The sequence below is a fragment of the Salvelinus sp. IW2-2015 genome, linkage group LG32, assembly GCF_002910315.2.
Source record: "Salvelinus sp. IW2-2015 linkage group LG32, ASM291031v2, whole genome shotgun sequence".
NCBI classification, from domain to species: Eukaryota; Metazoa; Chordata; class Actinopteri; order Salmoniformes; family Salmonidae; genus Salvelinus; species Salvelinus sp. IW2-2015.
Window position 1 is genome coordinate 722,799 of NC_036871.1, and position 24,037 is coordinate 746,835.

The 24,037-nt window shown below is 42.3% G+C and overlaps 1 protein-coding gene across 3 annotated transcripts in view; it reads left to right on the forward strand.

Annotated features, from left to right (window-relative positions):
• The window catches only part of adcy8 (adenylate cyclase 8 (brain)), a 198,123-nt gene that overhangs the window by 56,196 nt on the left and 117,890 nt on the right, over positions 1 to 24,037 (forward strand). For all 3 annotated transcript variants that reach the window (XM_023977858.2, XM_023977855.2, XM_023977857.2), the window contains exon 2: positions 13,976 to 14,125. In XM_023977858.2, the coding sequence (XP_023833626.1) occupies positions 13,976 to 14,125 (150 nt within the window). The remainder of the gene's footprint in view (positions 1 to 13,975; positions 14,126 to 24,037) is intronic.

Here is a 24,037-nt window from a genome sequence, read left to right on the forward strand (position 1 = left end):
AGCCGGTGTCCTTTGCCACAGCACCTGACCAGATGACTCAAAAGTAGTTCACGTGTGACAAAACTAGAGCCTGTAGGTCCTGCCTTGATGATAAGTGTTGTATTATGATATATAGAATAACGTTTCTATTCTGTACGTAAAAACCAAGACACTTCCGTTAGGTGGTTAGGTAACACAGTATTTGTATCTTCGATTTATTATGAAGTCCCCATTAGTTCCGTGCCAAGGCAGCACCTACTCATTCCTGGATCCAGCAAAATAAAGCAGTTACCACAATTGGTAAAAACATTACAATACATTCACAACAGATTTCACAACACATAAGTGTGGCCCCTGGCCCCTACTCTACTACCACATGTCTTACAACACGAAAATCCATGTGTACGTGTGCGTATGTTATTGACTGTGTGTGTGTTGTTATGCATGTGGCTGTGCCAATGTTTGTGTTCTTCACCAGTCCCCGCTGTTCCAGAAGTTTATTATTATGTGTTTAATCAAATTTTACTGCTTGAATTAGTTACGTGAGGCAAAAAATGAAAGAAGGTGGTTTGCCAGCAGGGGATTGTGTTATATTTAACACAAACGATTATAGCAACCCTAGGTTGCAATGTTAAAGGACAATTTAGCATTTTTATTAATTTGCAACTTTTCAACTAATTACTTTTTTGAGCTACTTTGTAACTACTTAGCATGTTAGCTAACCTAACCTTAACCCTTTTAACTAACCCTTCATGCTTTAACCTAATTCCTAAAACTTAACCCCTTAACCCCCGCTAGAATTCGTTTCATATCATACTTCTTTGCAAATTCGTAACATATTGTACATTTAGAAAATCCATACAAATCTGTGTACGTTTTGCAAATTTGTAAAATATTGAAGTTTGCTAATTCCTAACATATATGAATTGTTAATTCGTAGCATCATACGAATGGTTGCTGGACATCCACAATATTAATACGAAAATGCACTCAGACCAGGTGTTACAGGCAGGTATGATGACTAACATGTTTGGCAAGGGTAGTCCCAGCACCACTCAAAAAATGCTGATAGGGACAGTATATGTATCGGCTGTGAATGGACAGTAGAAGATTAAAGTGGTGCACATTGTTATCCAGGAATCCATATTCCTCCTGGAGGAAGCTTTGAATTGGTCATACTACAGATGGTATGAGAATAGTGCCATCCTCATGCATCTCACATCTGCCTGTAGTTACACATCTGCCTGCTGGACCCATGGGTTGAGGCAAACTCTGTCATATCCAGGATGGAGTGTACGCCACCCCTCTGCCACCTGACTTCACGTGTCAATAACCTGCAATACATTCATAGATGGAAGGGACTTCAACACCCACTGGAGACTTGAAGACAGAACTCACCCAGAGAGCTGTGCATGTCAGTGTCTGGTTAGACAGCCAAATCCTTAGAAATGTGCAAATAGACAAATAGAATACCATGCTACACTGAAGGAAAATATAAATGCAACATCCAACAATTTAAAATATTTTTACAGAGTTACAGTTCAAATCAGAAATCAGTCAAATGAAATACATTCATTAGGCACACATCTATGGGATCTATGGATTTCATATGTTGTCACATATACCTTTTAAAGCCAGGTAGGGCGTGGTTCAGAAAACCAGTCAGTATCTGATGTGACCACCATTTGGCTAATGCAGCGCGACACATTCCCTTCACATAGAGTTGATCAGGCTGTTGATTGTGGCCTGTGGAGCGTTGTCCCACTCCTCTTCAATGGCTGTGCAAAGTTGCTGGATATTGCCGGAGCTGGAACACGCTTTGTACATCGATACAACAGCATCATCGATCGCAGCAGCTGAGATGGATGAATGGCACGTCAACGGGCCTCAGGATCTGTCACGGTATCTCTGTGCACTCAAATTGCCATTGATAAAATAAAATTGTGTTTTGCCCGTAGCTTATGCCTGCAGTGGTCTAAGCACTGCATCTCAGTGCAAGAGGTGTTCACTACAGTCCCTGGTTCGATTCCAGGCTGTATCACATCCGGCCGTGAATGGGAGTCCATAAGGCGGCGCACAATTGGCACAGCAATGTCCGGGTTTGGCAGGGGTAGGCCGTCAATATAAATAAGAATTTGTCTTAACTGACTTGCCTAGTTAAATAAAAGGTTACATTTAAAAAAATAAAAAAAAAAACATACCATAACCCCCACCACCAACGTCTGCCACCTGCCTGATACAGTTGAAACCGGGATATATCCATGACCAGCACACTTCTCCAGTGTGCCAGTGGCCATCGAAGGTGAGCATTTGTCCACTGAAGTCAGTTACGACGCCAAACTGCAGTCAGGTAAAGACCCTGGTGAGGACGAGCACGCAGATGAGCTTCACTGAGACGGTTTCTGACAGTCTGTGCAGAAATTAGTAGGTAGTGCAAACCCACAGTTCATCAGCTGTCCGGGTGCTGGTCTCAGACGATCCCACAGGTGAAGAAGCCAGATGTGGAGGTCATGAGCTGGTCTGGTCTGTGGTTATGAGGCCGGTTGTACGTACTGCCAAAAACGACAGAAAATAACATGAAATTCTCCGGGAAGAGCGTTGGAGGATATTCCGGTGTCAGCATACCAATTGCACACTCCCTGAGACATCTGTGGCATTGTGTCCTGTGACAAAACTGCACATTTTAGAGTGGCCTTTTACTGTCTCTAACACAAGTTGCACCTGTGTAATGATCATGCTGTTTAATCAGCTTCTTGATATGCCACAACTGTCAGGTGGATGGATTAGCTTGACAAGGGAGAAACACTCACTAACAGGAATGTAAACAAATTTGTGCCCCAAAAAATTGAGAAATAAGCTTTTTGGGAACATTGGGAACATTTCTGGGATCTTTCATCCCCCTTTTAGCGAGGGTCTGAATACTTATGTAAATAAGATATTTGATTGTTTTACTTTTTTATTTTTTGCTAACATTTCTGAAAAGCAGTTTTTCTTTGTCATTATGGATATTGTATGTAGATTGATGAGGAACAAAAATAATTTAATGCATTTTTAAATAAGGGTGTAGTGTAACAAAATGTGGAAAAAGTGAATTGGTCTGAATACTTTCTGAATGACTGTAAGCCAGATAGGCTACCACGTACATGCCCTTCAAAGATGGCGCGACAGCTCTGCTACTAGCTCTTAAGCAACCTTGAAGAATTGTCTTATTTCTTACATTATTAGCCCAGACTTTTTTTTGCATTGTTATATACAGCCAGAAATTACTTTTGGATACAAAGTGGCGTAACTCAACCAGAAATACCAATGTCCTGAATTGGATGAATTGGATCCGGAGAAGAGGTATTCGGAGTGGACTTCTAGTCCGACTCAGGAGGCATGCCATCATCCACCGCTTCTGAGCAATCAGTGTTGCTTCCTAAGTGGACAGTTTGATTTCACAGAAGTGTGATTGACTTGGAGTTACATTGTGTTGTTTAAGTGTTCCCTTTATTTTTTTGAGCAGTGTATATATAATCAATATATACAAAAGGAAGTATAGGTATATGTTCCCCCCTCTCCCCCCGACCCCCTCTCCCCCAACCACTTGGGGGAAAAAATTATACACCTTAGCCAAATACATTTATATTCAGTTTTTCACAATTCCTGAATTTAATCCTTGTAAAAATTCCCTGTCTTAGGTCAGTTAGGATCACCACTTTATTTCAAGAATGTGAAATGTCAGAATAATAGTCGAGAGAATTACTTATTTCAGCTTTTATTTCTTTCCTCATATTCCCAGTGGGTCAGAGGTTTACCTACACTCAATAAGTATTTGGTAGCATTGCCTTTAAATTGTTTAACTTGGGTCAAACGTTTTGGGTAGCCTTCCACAAGCTTTCCACAATAAGCTGGGTGAATTTTGGCCTATTCCTCGTGACAGAGCTGGTGTAACTGAGTAAGGTTTGTAGGCCTCCTTGATCGTACACACTTTTTCACTTTTGCCCACACATTTTCTACGGGATTGAGGCCTGGGCTTTGTGATGGCCACTCCAATACCTTGACTTTGTTGTTCTTAAGCCATTTTGCCACAACTTTGGAAGTATGCTTGGGGTCATTGTCCATTTGGAAGACCCATTTGCGACCAAGCTTTAACTTCTTGACTGATGTCTTGAGATGTTGCTTCAATACATCCACTTCATTTTCCTCCCTCATGATGCCATCTATATTGTGAAGTGCACCAGTCCCCCCTGCAGCAAAGCACCTCCACAACATGATGCTGCCACCCTCGTGCTTCACTGTTGGGATGGTGTTCTTCGGCTTGCAAGCCTCCCCCTTTTTGCTCCAAACATAAGGATGGTCATTCTGGCCAAACAGTTCTATTTTTGTTTCATCAGACCAGAGGACATTTCTCCAAAAAGTACGATCTTTGTCCCCATGTGCAGTTGCATACCGTAGCCTGGCTTTTTTATGGTGGGTTTGGAGCAGTGGCTTCTTCCTTGCTGAGCGGCCTTTCAGGTTATGCCGATATAGGACTCGTTTTACTGTGGATATAGATACATTTGTACCGGTTTCCTCCAGCATCTTCACCATGTCCTTTGCTGTTGTTCTGGGATTGATTTGCACTTTTCGCAAAACAGTACGTTCATCTCTAGGCAAAAAAATGCGTCTCCTTCCTCAGCGGTATGATGGCTGCGTGGTCCCATGGTGTTTATACTTGCGTACTATTGTTTGTACAGATGAACGTGGTACCCTCAGGCGTTTGGAAATTGCTCCCGAGGATGAACCAGACTTGTGGAGGTCTACAATTTAGTTTCTGAGGTCTTGGCTGATTTCTTTTGATTTTCCCATGATGTCAAGCAAAGAGGCAATGAGTTTGAAGGTAGGCCGTGAAATGCGTCCACAGGTACACCTCCAATTGACTCAAATGATGTCAATTGGCCTATTAGAAGCTTCTAAAGCCATGACATCATTTTCTGGAATTTTCCAAGCTGTTTAAAGGCACAGTTAACTTAGTGTATGTAAACTTCTGTCCCACTGGAATTGTGATACAGTGAGTTATAAGTGAAATAATTTGTCTGTAAACAATTGTTGGAAAAATGATTTGTGTCATGCACAAAGTAGATGTCATAATCGACTTGCCAAAACTATAGTTTGTTAGCAAGAAATTAGTGGAGTGGTTGAAAAACGAGTTTTAATGACTCCAACCTAAGTGTATGTAAAATTCCGACTTCAACTGTGTAAATGTGTATATATATACTTTAAAAACATTTAATTAAGTATATAGGAAAACAAACCCAGTAAATTGAACATTTGTATTAATGTAACCTTCTTTTGAAAATCCTAACAAGCCAGAACACCGAAAAATTACCATTAAATTCTTGATAATTAATACCCGTCCTGCAGTGTTCGCTCGGCTATACAAACTGCAAACCCGTGCCATCCGCAACCAAGCACCATGGTCCTTCAGTATAGCTGGGTAAAGAATGCTGAACTTGCTGTCCAGACAGCGGTGTAGGAGCCCCCTCACCTCGTTGAAGGCGAACCTCTTCTTCATGACTGCCGCCATGTAGACCAGGTAAATGCGAATATTCTGGCTGTCGTGGGTGATGGGAGCCGCTCTCTTTGCCTTACGGAAGTCATCCTCCTTCTCCTGAAGGTAGTGGAATAGAACTACTATGGGTCTGGGCAGCTCCCCATTCTTCGGTGCGGACTGTATGCTTCTGTGCGCACGGTCAAGGGTGGGGGCATGATCGAGGCCTAGAATTTCCTGTGGCAGTTTAGCTATGGACAGGGTAGGTTGCATTCTGCCTACGGTCTCGAGTCCCTCTCTCACGTCAAAAATGTGACCGTTCCCCCGGGGCTGTCTGTTCTTGAGGTCCTCAACCTTGGAGGTGAGTTTGACGACATCTGATGACAGCCAGGTGACTTGCTCGTCCAATGTCACCACTTTGTCAGAGTAATACTTGCCCCATCTTCCAGGCTAGTCAGACGGGTGTCATGTCTCGCCATATTTTCATTAATGGAGTCAATCTTTATGTTGACCTTGGTGGCGAGAATAGCTATTTGTGTGGATAGTGACTCCACCTTAGCCAGCAAAGTCTGTTCAGATTTAATAATAGCCGCCATTGCCATGTCTAGGTCGCGGGGATCAGAGTCCGTGTCAGGTGAGCCCGAGGCTTCAGCAGAGGCCTGCTCCTTTGTGGCCCGCGGCCGTTGTTGTCTCGATATTTTACGATTAAAAGGCCAAAAATGTCTGAAAAAAAAGTCAGATTAGTAAATTGGGTTCGATTTCAAATGAAATGTTACAAAATTAACATGGTGGGGGAGGTGTTGGTCAAGTGTTAATAGTAAATTGTTCACCCTGGATCGGAGCACCGAGAAAACGCGTCTTCACATGTTGCTGCTCACCAGGGCCCCCGAACAGAATTCTCTTGAGAGTTAAAACGGTTGGCATTGGATTGTGAGGCATTCTAGGTTGGGTGAACAAAAGGACTTGAGTTCCTGTAAGTTATCACAATCACACCATGAGTAATTAATCATGAAACATACACCACCGCCTTTCTTCTTCCCGGGGAGTTCTTTATTCCTAAATGAGAACCCAGCTGACTGTGTGGATGGGGACAGTATATCCGGAGAAAGCCATGATTCCGTGAAACAGAGTATGTTACAGTCCCTGATGTCTCTGGAAGGCGATCCTCGCCCTGAGCTCGTCTACTTTATTGTCCAGTAACCGAACATTAGTGAGTAATATACTCAGAAGCGGTGGATGATGTGCATGCCTCCTGAGTCGGACTAGAAGTCCACTCCGAATACCTCTTCTCCGGATCCAATTCATCCAATTCAGGACATTGGTATTTCTGGTTGAGTTACCGCCACTTTGTATCCAAAAGTAATTTCTGGCTGTATATAACAATGCAAAAAAAAGTCTGGGCTAATAATGTAAGAAATAAGACAATTCTTCAAGGTTGCTTAAGAGCTAGTAGCAGAGCTGTCRGCGCCATCTTTGAAGGGCATGTACGTGGTAGGCCTATCTGGCTTACAGTKYATTCAGAAAGTATTCAGACCAATTCACTTTTTCCACATTTTGTTACACTACAACCTTATTTAAAAATGCATTAAATTATTTTGTTTCCTCATCAATCTACATACAATATCCCATAATGACAAAGAAAAACTGCTTTTCAGAAATGTTAGCAAAAAATAAAAAAGTAAAACAATCAAATATCTTATTTACATAAGTATTCAGACCCTCGCTAAAAGGGGGATGAAAGATCCCAGAAATGTTCCCAATGTTCCCAAAAAGCTTATTTCTCAATTTTTTGGGGCACAAATTTGTTTACATTCCTGTTAGTGAGTGTTTCTCCCTTGTCAAGCTAATCCATCCACCTGACAGTTGTGGCATATCAAGAAGCTGATTAAACAGCATGATCATTACACAGGTGCAACTTGTGTTAGAGACAGTAAAAGGCCACTCTAAAATGTGCAGTTTTGTCACAGGACACAATGCCACAGATGTCTCAGGGAGTGTGCAATTGGTATGCTGACACCGGAATATCCTCCAACGCTCTTCCCGGAGAATTTCATGTTATTTTCTGTCGTTTTTGGCAGTACGTACAACCGGCCTCATAACCACAGACCAGACCAGCTCATGACCTCCACATCTGGCTTCTTCACCTGTGGGATCGTCTGAGACCAGCCACCCGGACAGCTGATGAAACTGTGGGTTTGCACTACCTACTAATTTCTGCACAGACTGTCAGAAACCGTCTCAGTGAAGCTCATCTGCGTGCTCGTCCTCACCAGGGTCTTTACCTGACTGCAGTTTGGCGTCGTAACTGACTTCAGTGGACAAATGCTCACCTTCGATGGCCACTGGCACACTGGAGAAGTGTGCTGGTCATGGATATATCCCGGTTTCAACTGTATCAGGCAGGTGGCAGACGTTGGTGGTGGGGGGTTATGGTATGTTTTTTTTTTATTTATTTTTTTAAATGTAACCTTTTATTTAACTAGGCAAGTCAGTTAAGAACAAATTCTTATTTATATTGACGGCCTACCCCTGCCAAACCCGGACATTGCTGTGCCAATTGTGCGCCGCCTTATGGGACTCCCATTCACGGCCGGATGTGATACAGCCTGGAATCGAACCAGGGACTGTAGTGACACCTCTTGCACTGAGATGCAGTGCCTTAGACCACTGCAGGCATAAGCTACGGGCAACAAACACAATTTTATTTTATCAATGGCAATTTGAGTGCACAGAGATACCGTGACAAGATCCTGAGGCCCGTTGACGTGCCATTCATCCGCCGCCATCACCTCATGTTTCAGCATAATAATGCACGGCCCCATGTCTCAAGGATCTGCATACTCACCAGAAATCTCGCCCATTGAGCATGTTTGGGGTGCTCTGGATCGATGTGTACAACAGCGTGTTCCAGCTCCCGGCAATATCCAGCAACTTTGCACAGCCATTGAAGAGGAGTGGGACAACGCTCCACAGGCCACAATCAACAGCCTGATCAACTCTATGTGAAGGGAATGTGTCGCGCTGCATTAGCCAAATGGTGGTCACATCAGATACTGACTGGTTTTCTGAACCACGCCCCTACCTGGCTTTAAAAGGTATATGTGACCAACATATGAAATCCATAGATCCATAGATGTGTGCCTAATGAATGTATTTCATTTGACTGATTTCCTGATTTGAACTGTAACTCTGTAAAATATTTTAAATTGTTGGATGTTGCATTTATATTTTCCTTCAGTGTAGCATGGTATTCTATTTGTCTATTTGCACATTTCTAAGGATTTGGCTGTCTAACCAGACACTGACATGCACAGCTCTCTGGGTGAGGTTCTGTCTTCAAGTCTCCAGTGGGTGTTGAAGTCCCTTCCATCTATGTAATGTATTGCAGGTTATTGACACGTGAAGTCAGGTGGCAGGAGGGGTGGCGTACACTCCATCCTGGATATGACAGAGTTTGCCTCAACCCATGGGTCCAGCAGGCAGATGTGTAACTACAGGCAGATGTGAGATGCATGAGGATGGCACTATTCTCATACCACTCTGTAGTATGACCAATTCAAAGCTTCCTCCAGGAGGAATATGGATTCCTGGATAACAATGTGCACACTTTAATCTTCTACTGTCATTCACAGCCGATACATATACTGTCCCTATCAGCATTTTGTTGAGTGGTGCTGGGACTACCTTGCCAAACATGTTAGTCATCATACCTGCCTGTACAACCTGGTCTGAGTGCATTTCGTATTAATATGTGGATGTCCAGCAACCATTTCGTATGATGCTACGAATTACAATTCATATATGTTAGGAATTAGCAAACATTCAATATTTTACAAATTTGCAAAACGTACACAGATTTGTATGGATTTTCTAAATGTACAATATGTTACGAATTTGCAAAGAGTATGATATGAAACGAATTCTAGCGAGGGTTAGGGGTTAAGTTTAGGAATTAGGTTAAAGCATGAAGGGTTAGTTAAAAGGGTTAAGGTTAGGGTTAGCTAACATGCTAAGTAGTTACAAAGTAGCTCAAAAAAAGTAATTAGTTGAAAAGTTGCAAATTAATAAAAATGCTAAAGTTGTCCTTTAACTTGCAACCTTAGGGTTGCTATACGTTTGTGTTAAATTACCACCAATCCACCCTGGCCAACCAACCTTCTTTCATTTTTTGCCTCACGTAACTAATTCAAGCAGTAAAATTTGATTAAAACATAATAATAAACCTTCTGGAACAGCGGGGACTGTGAAGCAACACAAACATTGGCACAGACACATGCATACACACACACACACAATAACATACGCACACGTACACATGGATTTTGTGTTGTAGACATGTGGTAGTAGAGTAGGGGCCAGGGGCCACACACTTAATGTGTTGTGAAATCTGTTGTGAATGTATTGTAATGTTTTTAAAATTGTGTAACTGCTTTTATTTTGCTGGATCCCAGGAAGAGTAGCTGCTGCCTTGGCAGGAACTAATGGGGATCCATAATAAATCGAAATACAAATATGTGTTACCTAACCACACCAAACGGAGTGTCTTGGTTTTACGTACAGAATAGAACGTTATTCTATATTCATAATACAACACTATCAACAAGGCAGGACCTACAGGCTCTAGTTTTGTCACACGTGGACTACTTTTGAGTCATCTGGTCAGGTGCTGTGCAATAGACACCGGCTGGAATGCGGTTTTAATGAAATCAGCATTCAGGATTAGAACCACCCGTTGTATATGTAGTAACAGTCTGGTATAATTTAACATCATCTAACATAATTTAACCAGTATTTTTCTCAAACAGTCAAAGTTATATGCAATGTCTTGTTTACCTCTGTGTCTCAGTGTAACGTCTGCTTCAATCTCACACTCTCAAACATATAGATCCCCTGAACGCAGCTCACTTTCCAGCCCACTTTCCAGGTCACAATCTCAAACACATAGATCCCCTGAACGCAGCTCACTCTCCAGATCCCAATCACCTGAATTCTGATCACCTGTTCACATACCTGTATGTCATCACCACACACTATTTAGTTCAGTTCTTTGCACCCCATCATTGTGAGGTATTGTTTGTTTTGTGACACACTTCTAGTCGGAGCGGTGGTTGTCCCATTATGTAATCTTCCCGTGTATGATGGCCTGCCTCACTAACAACACCTTTTGGCTATTCCCCCCCTTACTTTAACCTGTCGGATTTCCTGTTATCAACCTATTGCCTGATCTCCCGGACGACGTTACTAGTCTTTTCCCTGCCTGTACTGTTGTACTGTTTTTGGACCCCTGTGTATGACCTTCTGCCTGTCCCTGGACCCAGCTACCTGCCTCCTCCTGTGGTCATTTACCAACAAACACCTGCTGCGCCTTGCGCTTGAAACCAGCTCTCTGTTTCCCCTCGTGTTCATTACACTCAGGAGAGTTTCCCGAACCATGTCTGCAGAATGGATGCCGCTGTGTTCTTGTAAAGGAGGTCCGACCTGATTCCCAATGTTAAAATGTGGTTCTGGATGGGGTGTTTTAAAATGCCAACCCTCTGTTCACCGCCAGGGAAAATCTTTTTCCCTTGTCGAGTTTAAAACAGCCAAGTAAATGGTATACATTAATATTGTGTACTGTTAATGCTAAAATACTGCTTTGTATTTAAAAACCGGATCAGTATATCAAAACTTTACATCGTTATTGTTTGTATTTCAAATTGATGTTTGGCATTCTCTTGGAACAGAGATTTGAACTGGCCACTCCCCTTATAGTCTCGCTGTAACGTCCGTTCCTGTCAGCTGATTTATGGTTTATGTACGTTCTGTTCGTGCACTTCAGACCACAGGTATTTTTTAAGTTGAGTCTTTATTGGACAGTCAGTTTTTTCATCACAGTTCATTTGTCAATTTTGTCTATCTATAAAGCACTTTGATTTATTTTCTCGTCATAATTAGCATTTAGCAAATTTGAGGAATAGAACCCTTACATTGTTTGCACCCTACTCAATTGTCTCTTGTTGCCTGCTTGGTCATCCCTAACAATCAACATTACACGTCAGCTTGATGTATTTAGCTAGCTACAGTATCATTCCCCTTTCATCTGTGGTATCATAGCTAGCCTGGTTCTCTAGCATGATCAAATAATGTTCTTTAACCAAAATTAGCTCGATAGCTGATACTAGCTATCTACTTAGCTAATGTTGTAAGGATTGTCACTTGAGGTTATTGTTTGTTCGGGGGGCAAGGTAGGTCGTGCCTACCAGAGATAGTTTTATGTCTCCTTTTGTTTGTAAGTTGGTCTCATCTGTCGGGGAAGTCTACACCAATACAAAGGACTTATGTAAAAGTCATACGCTTCGCTTAAACCCTTAAACATTTAAAGAAATAAACTTCGAAACAACTGTTCTTTTGCGTTGGTTGTATTACCAAAATAAATGATCACACAAATAATAAACGTCACAACACAGTCTCAAAATAATACAAAAAAATAGGTTCACTTGTAAATGTCCCGTACCTCGGGCTTAAAAAAATTGTCCAGCCTGGTAAATGGTTGAGTGAACCCCAAGTGACCTCAGTCACTCAATTGTCCTCAATAAACAGTGTGTAAAACAAGTACCATACCAAACTCAGCACCATAAACGCTCCTGGCCACACTACAATACACATTATTTGGATTCACAATAGGCCTACTGTAACATCAAATTGGTAAAAACCCACACGATACAGTGTAAATCACAAGGAAAACAAATGAAATACCCTATGGTAAAAGTTGTCAGTCAGTTGAGTCTGTCACTAGAACTCCAGTTGAGAAAAACAGCAGAGAACAACGGAGACTTGGCTTTGAATGGTAATCCTATGAATTGTTATTGGATCCGGTCATAGCATGCCGAGTCCGGAGTAACCTTTTGGGGTTGTAGCATCATGTCCAAGGGTCCTTGGAGGGGACGACTCAGGTTGAGCTCTCCAGTGGACTCTTGCACAGCAAGAATTCAGAACTCGTGAAGGTGATTGTCCCAGTGTTTGTGCTGGGTCCCTACAACCATCATCTTCAAGGTTCGATTTACCATCTCATTGAGGTTGGTCTGTGGGTGATAGGCCGTGGTCAACTTCTGTTTCAGGAATTGGAAACCTTGGTCAGACAGGATGTGATTAGGCGCTCCCCAGTGTGTCAGGATCTCTTTCGTGAGGATGTTAGAGATTGTCCTCGCTGTGGCCCGGTGAAGGACAAAAAGATCCACCCACTTGGAAAAGTAAACAACAAAAACAAGCATGTACACATTCTGATTCGAGCTTCTAGGAAATGGACCCATCAAATCTACTCCTTAACATTTACAAAGGCAGGGTAAACACTGTTTGCTGCAACTTGCCGGCAGCCTTCTGTCCTTCTGTTTTGTTCATTTGACAAACCTGACAGTTTCAGATGTGTGACTTTTTATCCAGGCTCTGATTTGGCCAGTACAATAGTGTTTGCAACCACTTGTAGGTTTTGAACTTGCTGAAATGACCAGCTAACGGGTCTTCATGGAAATGTTGCAGCATGTTCTCCATCTTCCAGGATAGTCTGGTACAGAGCCTGTACTTCTGGATCATCCTTTTGGGCCTTCCACATGGCCTCATCAGAGATGGGGAAGTCAGTTTTGGGTGAGCTCTGTCAATCTGGACACCACTGAAGTACATGAAATCAATTCCCAACATGACAGGAAAAGCAAGGGTCTTGGAAGGCAGAATAACAGAAGGAATCCTATAGGAGTGGTTAAACAGGCGGCACTTCACTCCATCCGTGTGGTCATTTAGCCTCACCATCAGCCAGATACAATGGACCTTCTGTCCAAGGCTTCATGTTGTCTTGTGGACCGTTCTCACCTCCTTCCATAGCTTCTCATTGATGACCCGGTCTCCACGATGGCTCTTCCTGTCCAAGGGCCTATGGACAGGGGTAACACCAACTGGTGTGGTACTCCAACATTAATAAACAATTTAGTCGTCATTACTAAAGTATTTTTGCAGTGCCTAATCTAATACTTTTTTTTCTTATTGTGACCAGTGTAATTTTAACCTTTGTTTAACTAGGCAAGTTAGTTAAGAACAAATTCTTATTTTACTACCCCAGCCAAACCTTCCCCTAACCTATGGGACTCCCGATCACAGCCGGTTGTTATACAGCCCAGGATCAAACCAGGGTCTGTAGTGAGGCCTCTAGCACTTAGATGCAATGCCTTAGACTGCTGCGCCACTCGGGAGCCCGCATGCACATATGCTGCAGCAATGGTGCCTTCTTCAGTGTTGGAAGTAAACGCTCATATGCTCCAACAAATACCTTTATTGGTTAAAAACATTTTGATCGCACATAGATCAACATCAGAAGCCTGTATTGTCAACCAACAATGAGTGTGTACCTCACCATTACATGGATTTTTGTAACCCATACCCCATGAAAAGTGATGTGTGTTACAACTAATAAGCCTGTTTAGCCATGTTCAATGTTCTTCTCTGTGTCTCCGTCAGGTGGTGGCCCAGGCAGTGTTGTTCATGTGTATGAACACGGCTGGGATCTTCATCAGCTACCTGTCAGACCGTGCCCAGCGCCAGGCCTTCCTGGAGACCAGGAGGTGCATCGAGGCCAGGCTCCGTCTGGAGACAGAGAACCAGAGACAGGTAAGACCATTGGTCTTGGTCCACCGAAAGGATTATGTATGTAACAAAGGTTCTCTGAAGAAACAAGTGACTGAAAGAAAACAGTCACTGTAAGACATGTAACCATACAGTCTTAGAAGAAAAGGTGCTATCTAGAACCTTAAAAGGTTCTTCGGCTGTCCCCATAGGAGAACCTTTTGAAGAAACCTTTTTGGTTCCAGGTAGAATCCTTTTGGGTTAACCTATGGTTAACCAGCCGAATAAGTATAGTTTTTGTCTTAATCTGTTGTCGTCTAGTACTGTCTTTTTGCTAGCTAGGGAAATCTATTTTAGGTGCTGCCTGCCTTCCAAGTAGTCTATTTGGTGGGTGAACTGCTGACTGCTATTATCTCGTAGATGATTGTTGACACATTAACCAGGATTAAGGGGCAGGGCAATTTACGACTGTTGTTGTCTTCGTAATCCGTGGCTGTATTGGAGGGGGAGTGGTTTATCCTCTCTTAGGCAATCAGCAATTAGTACTGGGGGGTGTGCTCTTCACCTCTGCAAGGCCATTAGCAATTAGTGTTAGTTCTTCAGTCTTCCCTGTTTTCTCAGCGACAGTCTCGTCGCAAAACTAAAACTGTCGCCAAAACAAATACGGTTCTATGGAGTTGTTCTCCAGGACACCTGGAGTGCCTCGACTTCAAGATGGCCGTATTTCTTCATTACACAAAGGAATAACCTCAACCTATTTCTCAGGACTGTTGACATCTAGTGGAAGCCGTAGGAACTGCATGCAATTTGCTTAGAAATCTGGTGTCCCAATGAAATCTCATTGAAAAGACAGTGACCTCAAAAAAATAAAAAAATCTGAATGGTTTGTCCTCGGGGTTTCGCCTGCCAAATAAGTTCTGTTATACTCACAGACATGATTCAAACAGCTTTAGAAACTTCAGAGTGATTTCTATCCACATCTACTAATAATATGCATATCTTATCTCCTGGGGATGAGTAACTGGCAGTTGAATTTGGGTATGCTTTTCATCCAAACGTGAAAATGCTGCCCCCTACCCTAGGGAAGTTAAGATGGGGAGAAGTCTGTCCATAATAAAGCGCTGCTCTGCCTTCTTAACACTATCAACAAGGCAGGTCCTACATACCCTAGTTTGGTCGCACCTAGACTACTGTTCAGTCGTGTGGTCAGGTGCCAAAAAGAGGGACTTAGGAAAACTACAATTGTCTCAGAACAGGGCAGCACGGCTGGCCCTTAAATGTACACCGGGAACTAACATTAATGATATGCATGTCAATCTCTCATGGCTCAAAGTGGAAGAAAGATAGACTTCATCACTATTTGTTTTTGACAAGCTGAATTTTACTGAGCTGTCTGTTTAAAACTACTCGGACACCCATGCATACTCCACAAGACATGCCACCAAAGGTCTCTTCACAATCCAGACTATGGGAGGAGCACAGTAGTCATGGAATAGTAGTCATAGAATAGAGTTCCATGACTACATGGAACTCTATTCCACATCAGGTAACTGATGCAAGCAGTAGAATGAGATTTTTAAAAACATGTAAAAAATACACCTTATGGAACAGCGGGGTCTGTGAAGAGATACACACAAAGGTACAGACACACGCATATGCACACAAGCGATAGCACACCCTAAAATTACATTCCCAAATCTAACTGCCCGTAGCTCAGGACCTGAAGCAAGGATATGCATATTCTTGATACCATTTGAAAATAAACACTTTGAAGTTTGAGGAAATGTGAAATGAATGATGTAGTAGAACATTACACAATAGATCTGGTAAAAGATAATACAAAGAAAAAAACATACGTTTTCTATTTTTATTTTTGTTGCATCATCTTTGACATGAAAAAGAAAAGCCACACATTCAGCTAGGAAGCTGCTGTGGTTTATAGGGTGTCCACAAGAGGGCAACAGTGTATGTGCAAAGTTTCAGACTGATAACTTCAAGAATGAGCAAGCTACATGACATTTAGTATGAAGTCACCCAGGTGTCCCTCACGATTTGCCCAAATGTACCCAAGTGGCCTCCCAAGTTTCCGAATTGGTAAATTGATACATTTTCAAGAACATAACTATAGAAAACAATCAAAAATGCTATGGTAATAAATAAGTGTACACACTCCCAGGAATGTCCTACATGATGGATCATTAGCTTCCCTACATAAAATGTACTAACAGGAGACGTGACAAGAATGCTGAACCAATATCTCCAAACACAGAAGTGAAATATTTAAGATAAGGGCCAAGTTAGCAGCCAACACTGATCTAACGTCATGAGAGAACACACCACAAACCACACACAAAGTTTAAAAAAAAATGTACACACTATTTACAATTACAGAATTTAGAACACCCTCTACACAAGATTGTGCTGTTGGTCCCAAATCCCACGTTTCTTTCTGCTGTAAAGCACTTACCGTCCTCTACTTGTAGGCTGGCTGGGTATGCACACCTCTAGATGGCCGTGCAGGGGTTTGTTGTGGAGCCAGAGAGAGCAGCAGTCAGACTAAGTGGGGGATGGAGGACTTGAATGTGATCTCTTTGAAGTCAGTATTTACCACTATTGAAGATATATTTTTTTCAATCAGTAAGAACTCAGGTTTATTACTTACTTTATTGGACCATTATTTTAGCAATACATCAAATAAACACATCTATAAACGTATATTATATAGAGTAGGGGGAACACTGTGGTGAAGTGTGTGTGTGTGTACCAATTTCTTTAAATTAACCTTTATTAAACAGAGTCAAATCAGTACAAATTCTTATTTACAATGAAGCCTACCCCAGTCAAACCCGGGTGATGCTGGGCCAATTGTACGCCGCCCTATGGGACTCCCATTCACGGCCTGATGTGTTGCAGCCTGGATCCGAACCAGGTGCTGCAGTGTGTTAGATCACTGCGCCACTCAGGAGCCCAATGTGTATTGTATGTTGACTTTGACATGTTGTGGTGTTCGAGTGATTTGTTTGCTATTCATACACATATTTCATTAGGGATTATATATATATATAAACTCATCAAAAAATTAAATGTCCCTTTTTCAGGACCCTGTCTTTCAAAGATAATTAGTCAAAATCCAAATACCTTCACAGATCTTCATTGTAAAGGGTTTAAACACTGTTTCCCATTATTAATTAATGAACATGCACCTGTGGAACAGCTTACAGACGGTAGGCAATTAAGGTCAGTTATGAAAACGTAGGACACTAAAGAGGCCTTTCTACTGACTCTGAAMAACACCAAAAGAAAGATGCCCAGGGTCCCTGCTCATCTGCGTGAATGTGCCTTAAGCATCCTGCAAGGAGGCATGAGGACTGCAGATGTGTCCAGGGCAATACATTGCAATGTCCGTACTGTGAGACGCCTAAGACAGCGCTTCAGGGAGACAGGACGGAAAGCTGATCTTCCTCGCAGTGGCAGACCACGTGTAACAACACCTGCACAGGATGATCGGTACATCCGAACATCACACCTGCGGGACAGGTACAGGATGGCAACAACAACTGCCCGAGCTACACCAGGAATGCACAATCCCTCCATCAGTGCTCAGACTGTCTGCAATAGGCTGAGAGAGGCTGGACTGAGGGCTTGTAGGCCTGTTGAAAGGCAGGTCCTCACCAGACATCACCGGCAACAACATCGCCTATGGGCACAAACCCACCGTCGCTGGACCAGACAGGACTGGCAAAAAGTGCTCTTCACTGACGAGTCGCAGTTTTGTCTCACCAGGGGTGATGGTCGGATTCGCGTTTATCGTCGAAGGAATGAGCGTTACACCGAGGCCTGTACTCTGGAGCGGGATCGATTTGGAGGTGGAGGGTCCGTCATGGTCTGGGGCGGTGTGTCACAGCATCATCGGACTGAGCTTGTTGTCATTGCAGGCAATCTCAACTCTGTGCAATACAGGGAAGTCATCCTCCTCCCTCATGTGGTACCCTTCCTGCAGGCTCATCCTGACATGACCCTCCAGCATGACAATGCCACCAGCCATACTGCTCGTTCTGTGTGTGATTTCCTGCAAGACAGGAAATGTCAGTGTTCTGCCATGGCCAGCGAAGAGCCCGGATCTCAATCCCATTGAGCACATCTGGGACCTGTTGGATCGGAGGGTGAGGGCTAGGGCCATCCCCCCCAGAAATGTCCGGGAACTTGCAGGTGCCTTGGTGGAAGAGTGGGGTAACATCTCACAGCAAGAACTGGCAAATCTGGTGCAGTCCATGAGGATGAGATGCACTGCAGTACTTAATGCAGCTGGTGGCCACACCAGATACTGACTGTTACTTTTGATTTTGACCCCCCCTTTGTTCAGGGACACATTATTCCAATTATGTTAGTCACATGTCTGTGGAACTTGTTCAGTTTATGTCTCAGTTGTTGAATCTTGTTATGTTCATACAAATATTTAAATATGTTAAGTTTGCTGAAAATAACGCAATGATGTTGTGTCTTCCTGGTTAAAGTGGCTTTCCAGTGGATATACTGAATGCAGAATGATATAGCAAAGGCTGGTTACTTTTTAGAGTGTCTGAGGAATAAATACAAACCTAATTTTACTGGTTGAAATAACATTTAGCATTCGATTTTCACAGATTTCTTTCTTGGCAAGTTGAACGAGCGGATATAAAATAATCGATCGTGCATAATATATGGACCTTTTTAGGATATGAAAAATGATTTTATCAAAGAAAACTACACTACATTTTATCTCTGGGACCCTTAGGATGATAAATCAGAGAAAGATTTCAGAATGCATGTAAATGATTTACCTTCAGATGTGAATGTATCAAACCTGTCGCAGTGATAAAAGTGTTTTGTTGTTGTGCACTCTCCTCAAACAATAGCATGGTATTATTTCACTGTAATAACTACTGTAAATTGGACAATGCAGTTAAGGTTTCTTAAGACACTTCTATGTACCGGGAAATTGGTTCTTGTTTACAACGACATTCTAGTCACATTATGCATATTGAGCAACAACTGTCCCGTAGACGGGACACCGATCCATAAGAAGCTGTTTTATATGTAATGTAGCTGCCTTAATGTGTTTGGACCCCAGGAAGAGTAGCTGCTTCCAAATACAAGTCACTGCTTGGTATGGCAACTGTTTGGCATCCGACCGCAAGGCGCTACAGATGGTAGTGCGTACGGAAAAGCACATCACTGGGTCCAGCTCCTGCCATCCAGGACCTCTATACCAGGCAGTCAGAGGAAGGCCCTAAAAATTGTCAAAGACTCCAGCCACCCAAGTCAAAGACTGTTCTCTCTGCTACCGCACAGCAAGCGGTACCGATGCACTAAGTCTGGAACCAACAGGAGGACCCTAAACAGCTTCTACCCAGAAACTATGCCTGCTCAATAGTTAAATACACTGAACAAAAATATAAATACAATATGTAAAGTGTTGGTTTCATGAGTTGAAATAAAAGATCACAGAAATGTTCAATACGCACAAAAAACATATTTCTCYCAAATATTGTGCATAAATTTGTTTACATCCCTTTTAGCAAGCATTTCTCCATTGCCAAAATAATCCATCCACCTGACAGGGGTGGGATATCAAGCAGCTGATTAAACATAATGATCATTGCACAGGTGTACCTTGTGCTGGGGACATATAAAAATACACTCTAAAATGTTTCACAACACCTTAAATTGTCGCACAACACAATGCCACAGATGTCTCAAGTGTTGAGGGAGCATGCAGTTGGCATGCGGACTGCGGGAATGTCCACCAGAGCTGTTGCCAGAGAATTGAATGTTAATTTCTCTACCATAAGCCGCCGCAGACAACGTGTAGCCCGCAAGCCCAGGACCTCCACATCTGGCTTCTTCACCTGCGGAGTCGTCTGAGACCAGCCACCGGGACAGCTGATGAAACTGTGGGTTTGCACAACTAGGGCTGTGGCGGTCATGATATTCTGTCAGCCGGTGATTGTCAAGCAAATAACTGCCGGTCTCACGTTAATTGACTGTTAATTAACATAAACACATTTAGCATCTCCTGGCTTCCTACAAGCCACTGATGCAGACCTTTGGAWCGTCTATATTTTAAAAAGTCGAATAAATCCATGTAATATAGCCCACACCATCACAATAAATCCATTATTTATTTTAGACAGGTCTAAAGAAACATGATATAAAGAAAATGTTGTCTATTTCAGAATAGCATGCTCTGAGTTGTCCTTATGTTAGCCCTGATCTAGCTATTCCATATAGCAGTGGGCTACACTAGTTCATTTAGCAGCTTAGAATTCGGGGCATTATTTTATAGTATGAATAATCGAATTGAACAAAGCTGAATAAAATAGAAAGAATATTTTCTCTAAATGACTTGAGGGAATGCGCACATGTGTGCTGTGTTGTGCTGTGCTGTGCTGTGTTGAGCAGTTAACAAAGAAACAGGTACTCCTATATGCTTAATTTAGTTAGTTATGTAACTTTAGTTGTGATACATTTTGGGCTATATGTTTTGATGTTTATACATTCTAAGGCTGCGTGATGCGACACTAATGATGATTTGGAAAAAGTTGCATGAAAGGCGTGAGCTCTGTTAGTTTTTTGTTCATGCTGTACACACTACATCAGCCTCTCATTCACAATTTGACAATCACTTGATAATGCCTCAAATTTCCCGTCTGTATCCCCTTTGTGTGACCTTAATGCCACCTTAAAAAATCAATTTTGTTTGCTGAAAATAAACGCAATTGACAGTGAGAGGACGTTTCATTTTTTGCTGAATTTATCAAAAACAAGATTAAATCAAGAATAGACTAATAGGTGACAATATTAGCCTATCACTTGTGAATCAAATTAAATGAATTAGCCTATGATATTAGTTCGATGTATGTAATGAATCTCTATTGAACAACAACAAAAAATCAGGAAATTCTGCAGTCCTTTTGACAGTAAAATATAGCAACTATAGTCTAATTATCAACCCAAAATGTATGTCAATCACTGGTTAAGGTTGCACCTCAAAATATTTTGAGTCATGCATTCCTGATTGGATGTGTTAGATGAAACCACTTAATTATTGAGTACCTCAGTCCTCTATTTATTGCACTTAATTAAGCACTATGAATAACTTAATACGATGATTACTCATGATTTGGGTCCGACCAAATCACCTTACCAAATCATGCACTAGTGCCACAAACTGTAAAAGTTAGTGGCACCAGTGAGATCAGGGGACGATGTTAGTCTGAAGCGCTGTGGGAATTAACACTTAGGGTAAGGGTTGATACAGAGCAACACATACGACAGGCACTATTTGCAATATTGCCTAAGTCGTTAGCTTGGCTTTTATAATGCGCCTACAGTTATAGTGGTGTGTTGCATCTCCAGTGGTGTTTTTACATATTGTATTTGTTTTAAACATGAGCTGGTTAAAAAAAAGATGAGGACCATGTCTCACCAGTCACTGGTACAGAAATGGTTGAGAAATGCTGTATTGTACTACCAATGTTATGTGTCAACACTACTGCCTGTGTCTAAGTAGGGGGTGTATGTGTGGGTGTGGGTTTTTGTTGTCAATGTTTATATKACCCCCTTACAAATAGGCCCATTTTTACCAGATTCTTTCCTGCTTACAACTTTTACGCCTACCGTGCGCATGCCGGCATGCCGGGGACGAGTGGTTGTGGTGGTCTTAAGATGAATGCACTAACTTGAAATCGCTCTGGATAAAAGTGTCTGCTAAACGAATCAAATGTAAACTGGAGACCATTCGGACTGTCGGATAGGAGCCAAAGAGAATTAGTCCATTGGAGAACAGTCAGGGTAGAGAGAGCACCAGAGACAGGTAAGATCACTGAAACCATTAAGGATAGAGATAGAGCCAAAGACAGGGAAGACCATGAGAATGTTGTCTAGATACTAGACAAGCAGGAAATGAGAACCAGATAAACAGGGAACTATAACCTGACAGGCTGGGAAACCAGAGGCAGAGACTGGAGAGTGCAGATAGATTCATCTGGAACGATTAGAGAGCTGTTGATAACTACGAACTTGGAACGCAATCACTTATAGTTCAGTACTTAAATTGTGACAGGGTCATACCAGAAAACTGGAATGTATGCTTCCCTGCTCTGTAAGCCCCTACTTACATAGTATGATATAATACAGCACATACAAGGGGATAGACAAGTAGCTCTCTAATGATCCATGTCTACACACCCACTGTGGTAAATCAGTTACCAAGATATATACACATTCACTCACATATGCATGCATGCATGCATGCACACACGCACACACACACTCGCTCACATTATGCATAAACACAGGCACACACATATACACACATATTCCGATTATTGTTTACTGTACAGATAGTGGATCCATCATTTCTTGGTCAGAGATAGCCGCAGAAAGCTTTTAAGGCATAGTATTTCCTGGAACTACGCTGCCCAAGATAAACCACTGGATCTTTTAATAGAGCAAAACAAAGCCATCCTTGGAAGCAACCACAGATAACGTGAACAAATAAGTGTCTCTTCTGTGTGAATGTACTCTTAAGGACACAAGGGCTAGCAATGTGCATGCCCTGCCCACCTGACGATCTCTACTTTTCAGTCATCCATTTCCTGTGTTTGAGGGTTGCAAAATCCATTTGTCACTTATTAAATCTCGCTGGATTGATTGGTCTCCTTTTACTCTGGCGACTCTTTCCCACTCTTGCTTGTGACATTCGTTTTTACCATTAACATAGCAACCGTGGAAACTAAATCAAATCAATTGAATTTGTCACTTTCGCCAAATACAAAAGGTGTAGACTTTACAGTGAAATGCTTACTTATAAGCCTATTTACAACAATGCAGAGTTAAAAAGTAAGAAATGTGCAAATAAAAACAAGGAAAAAATAACACAGTAATATCCAATTGAGGTGTCTTTTGAGTCGTGACCCACCATAAGAGTTGAGTGGTAAGCACACAAAAAAACACACAAAATGTCAACCCGCTACCCACCTGKACCTTTGCCGTGACCCACAGTTTCAGAACCACTGGTCTAGACAGCTAGGCATTTTAGCAATGAACCATTGCTAATGTTTGGTCCACTGCATCTGCAATGCTCCAGGGTTTGGGGAAAGGGGGTGGGTTGGAGAAGTAAGCTCCGCGTGCTCTAGTGGACATCATCTCTAATTTTGCCACTGAAAGCCAAGTCACCATCCCCCTCACTCTCTTTACTTTCACTCTTTCTAACTATAGCAACCTCCCTCTCACTGTCTGTCTCTCTCCCACTTCCACTGTCTCATCCACCACAGCCATCTTTCCGTACGTCCTCTCCCTCACTGTTCCTCTCTATCTCTCCCTCTGTCTCTCTTTGTCTTCTCTACACTTTAAAGGGGTTACCATGAATTTGACAGTAATTTAYAGGCAGCTCAGTGGCAAGTAAACCTCCTGTAATATACAGTACCAGTCAAAAGTGTGGACACACCTACTCATTCAAGGGTTTTTCTTTATTTGTAATATTTTCTACATTGTGGAATAATAGTTAAGACATCAACACTATGAAATAACACATATGGAATCATGTAGTAACCAAAAAAGTGGTAAACAAATCAAAATATATTTTTTGAGATTCTTCAAAGTTGCCACCCTTTGCCTTGATGACAACTTTGCACACTCTGGCATTCTCTCAAACAGCTTCACCTGGAATGCTTTTCCAACAGTCTTGAAGGAGTTCCCACATATGCTGAGCATTTGTTGGCTGCTTTTCATTCACTCTGTGGTCCAACTCATTCCAAACCATCTCAACTGGGTTTAGGTCGGGTGATTTGTGGAGGCCAGGTCATCTGATGCAGCAATCCATCACTCTCCTTCTTGGCCAAATGGCCCTTACACAGCCTGGAGGTGTGTTTTGGGTCATTGTCCTGTTGGAAAACAAATGATAGTCCCACTAAG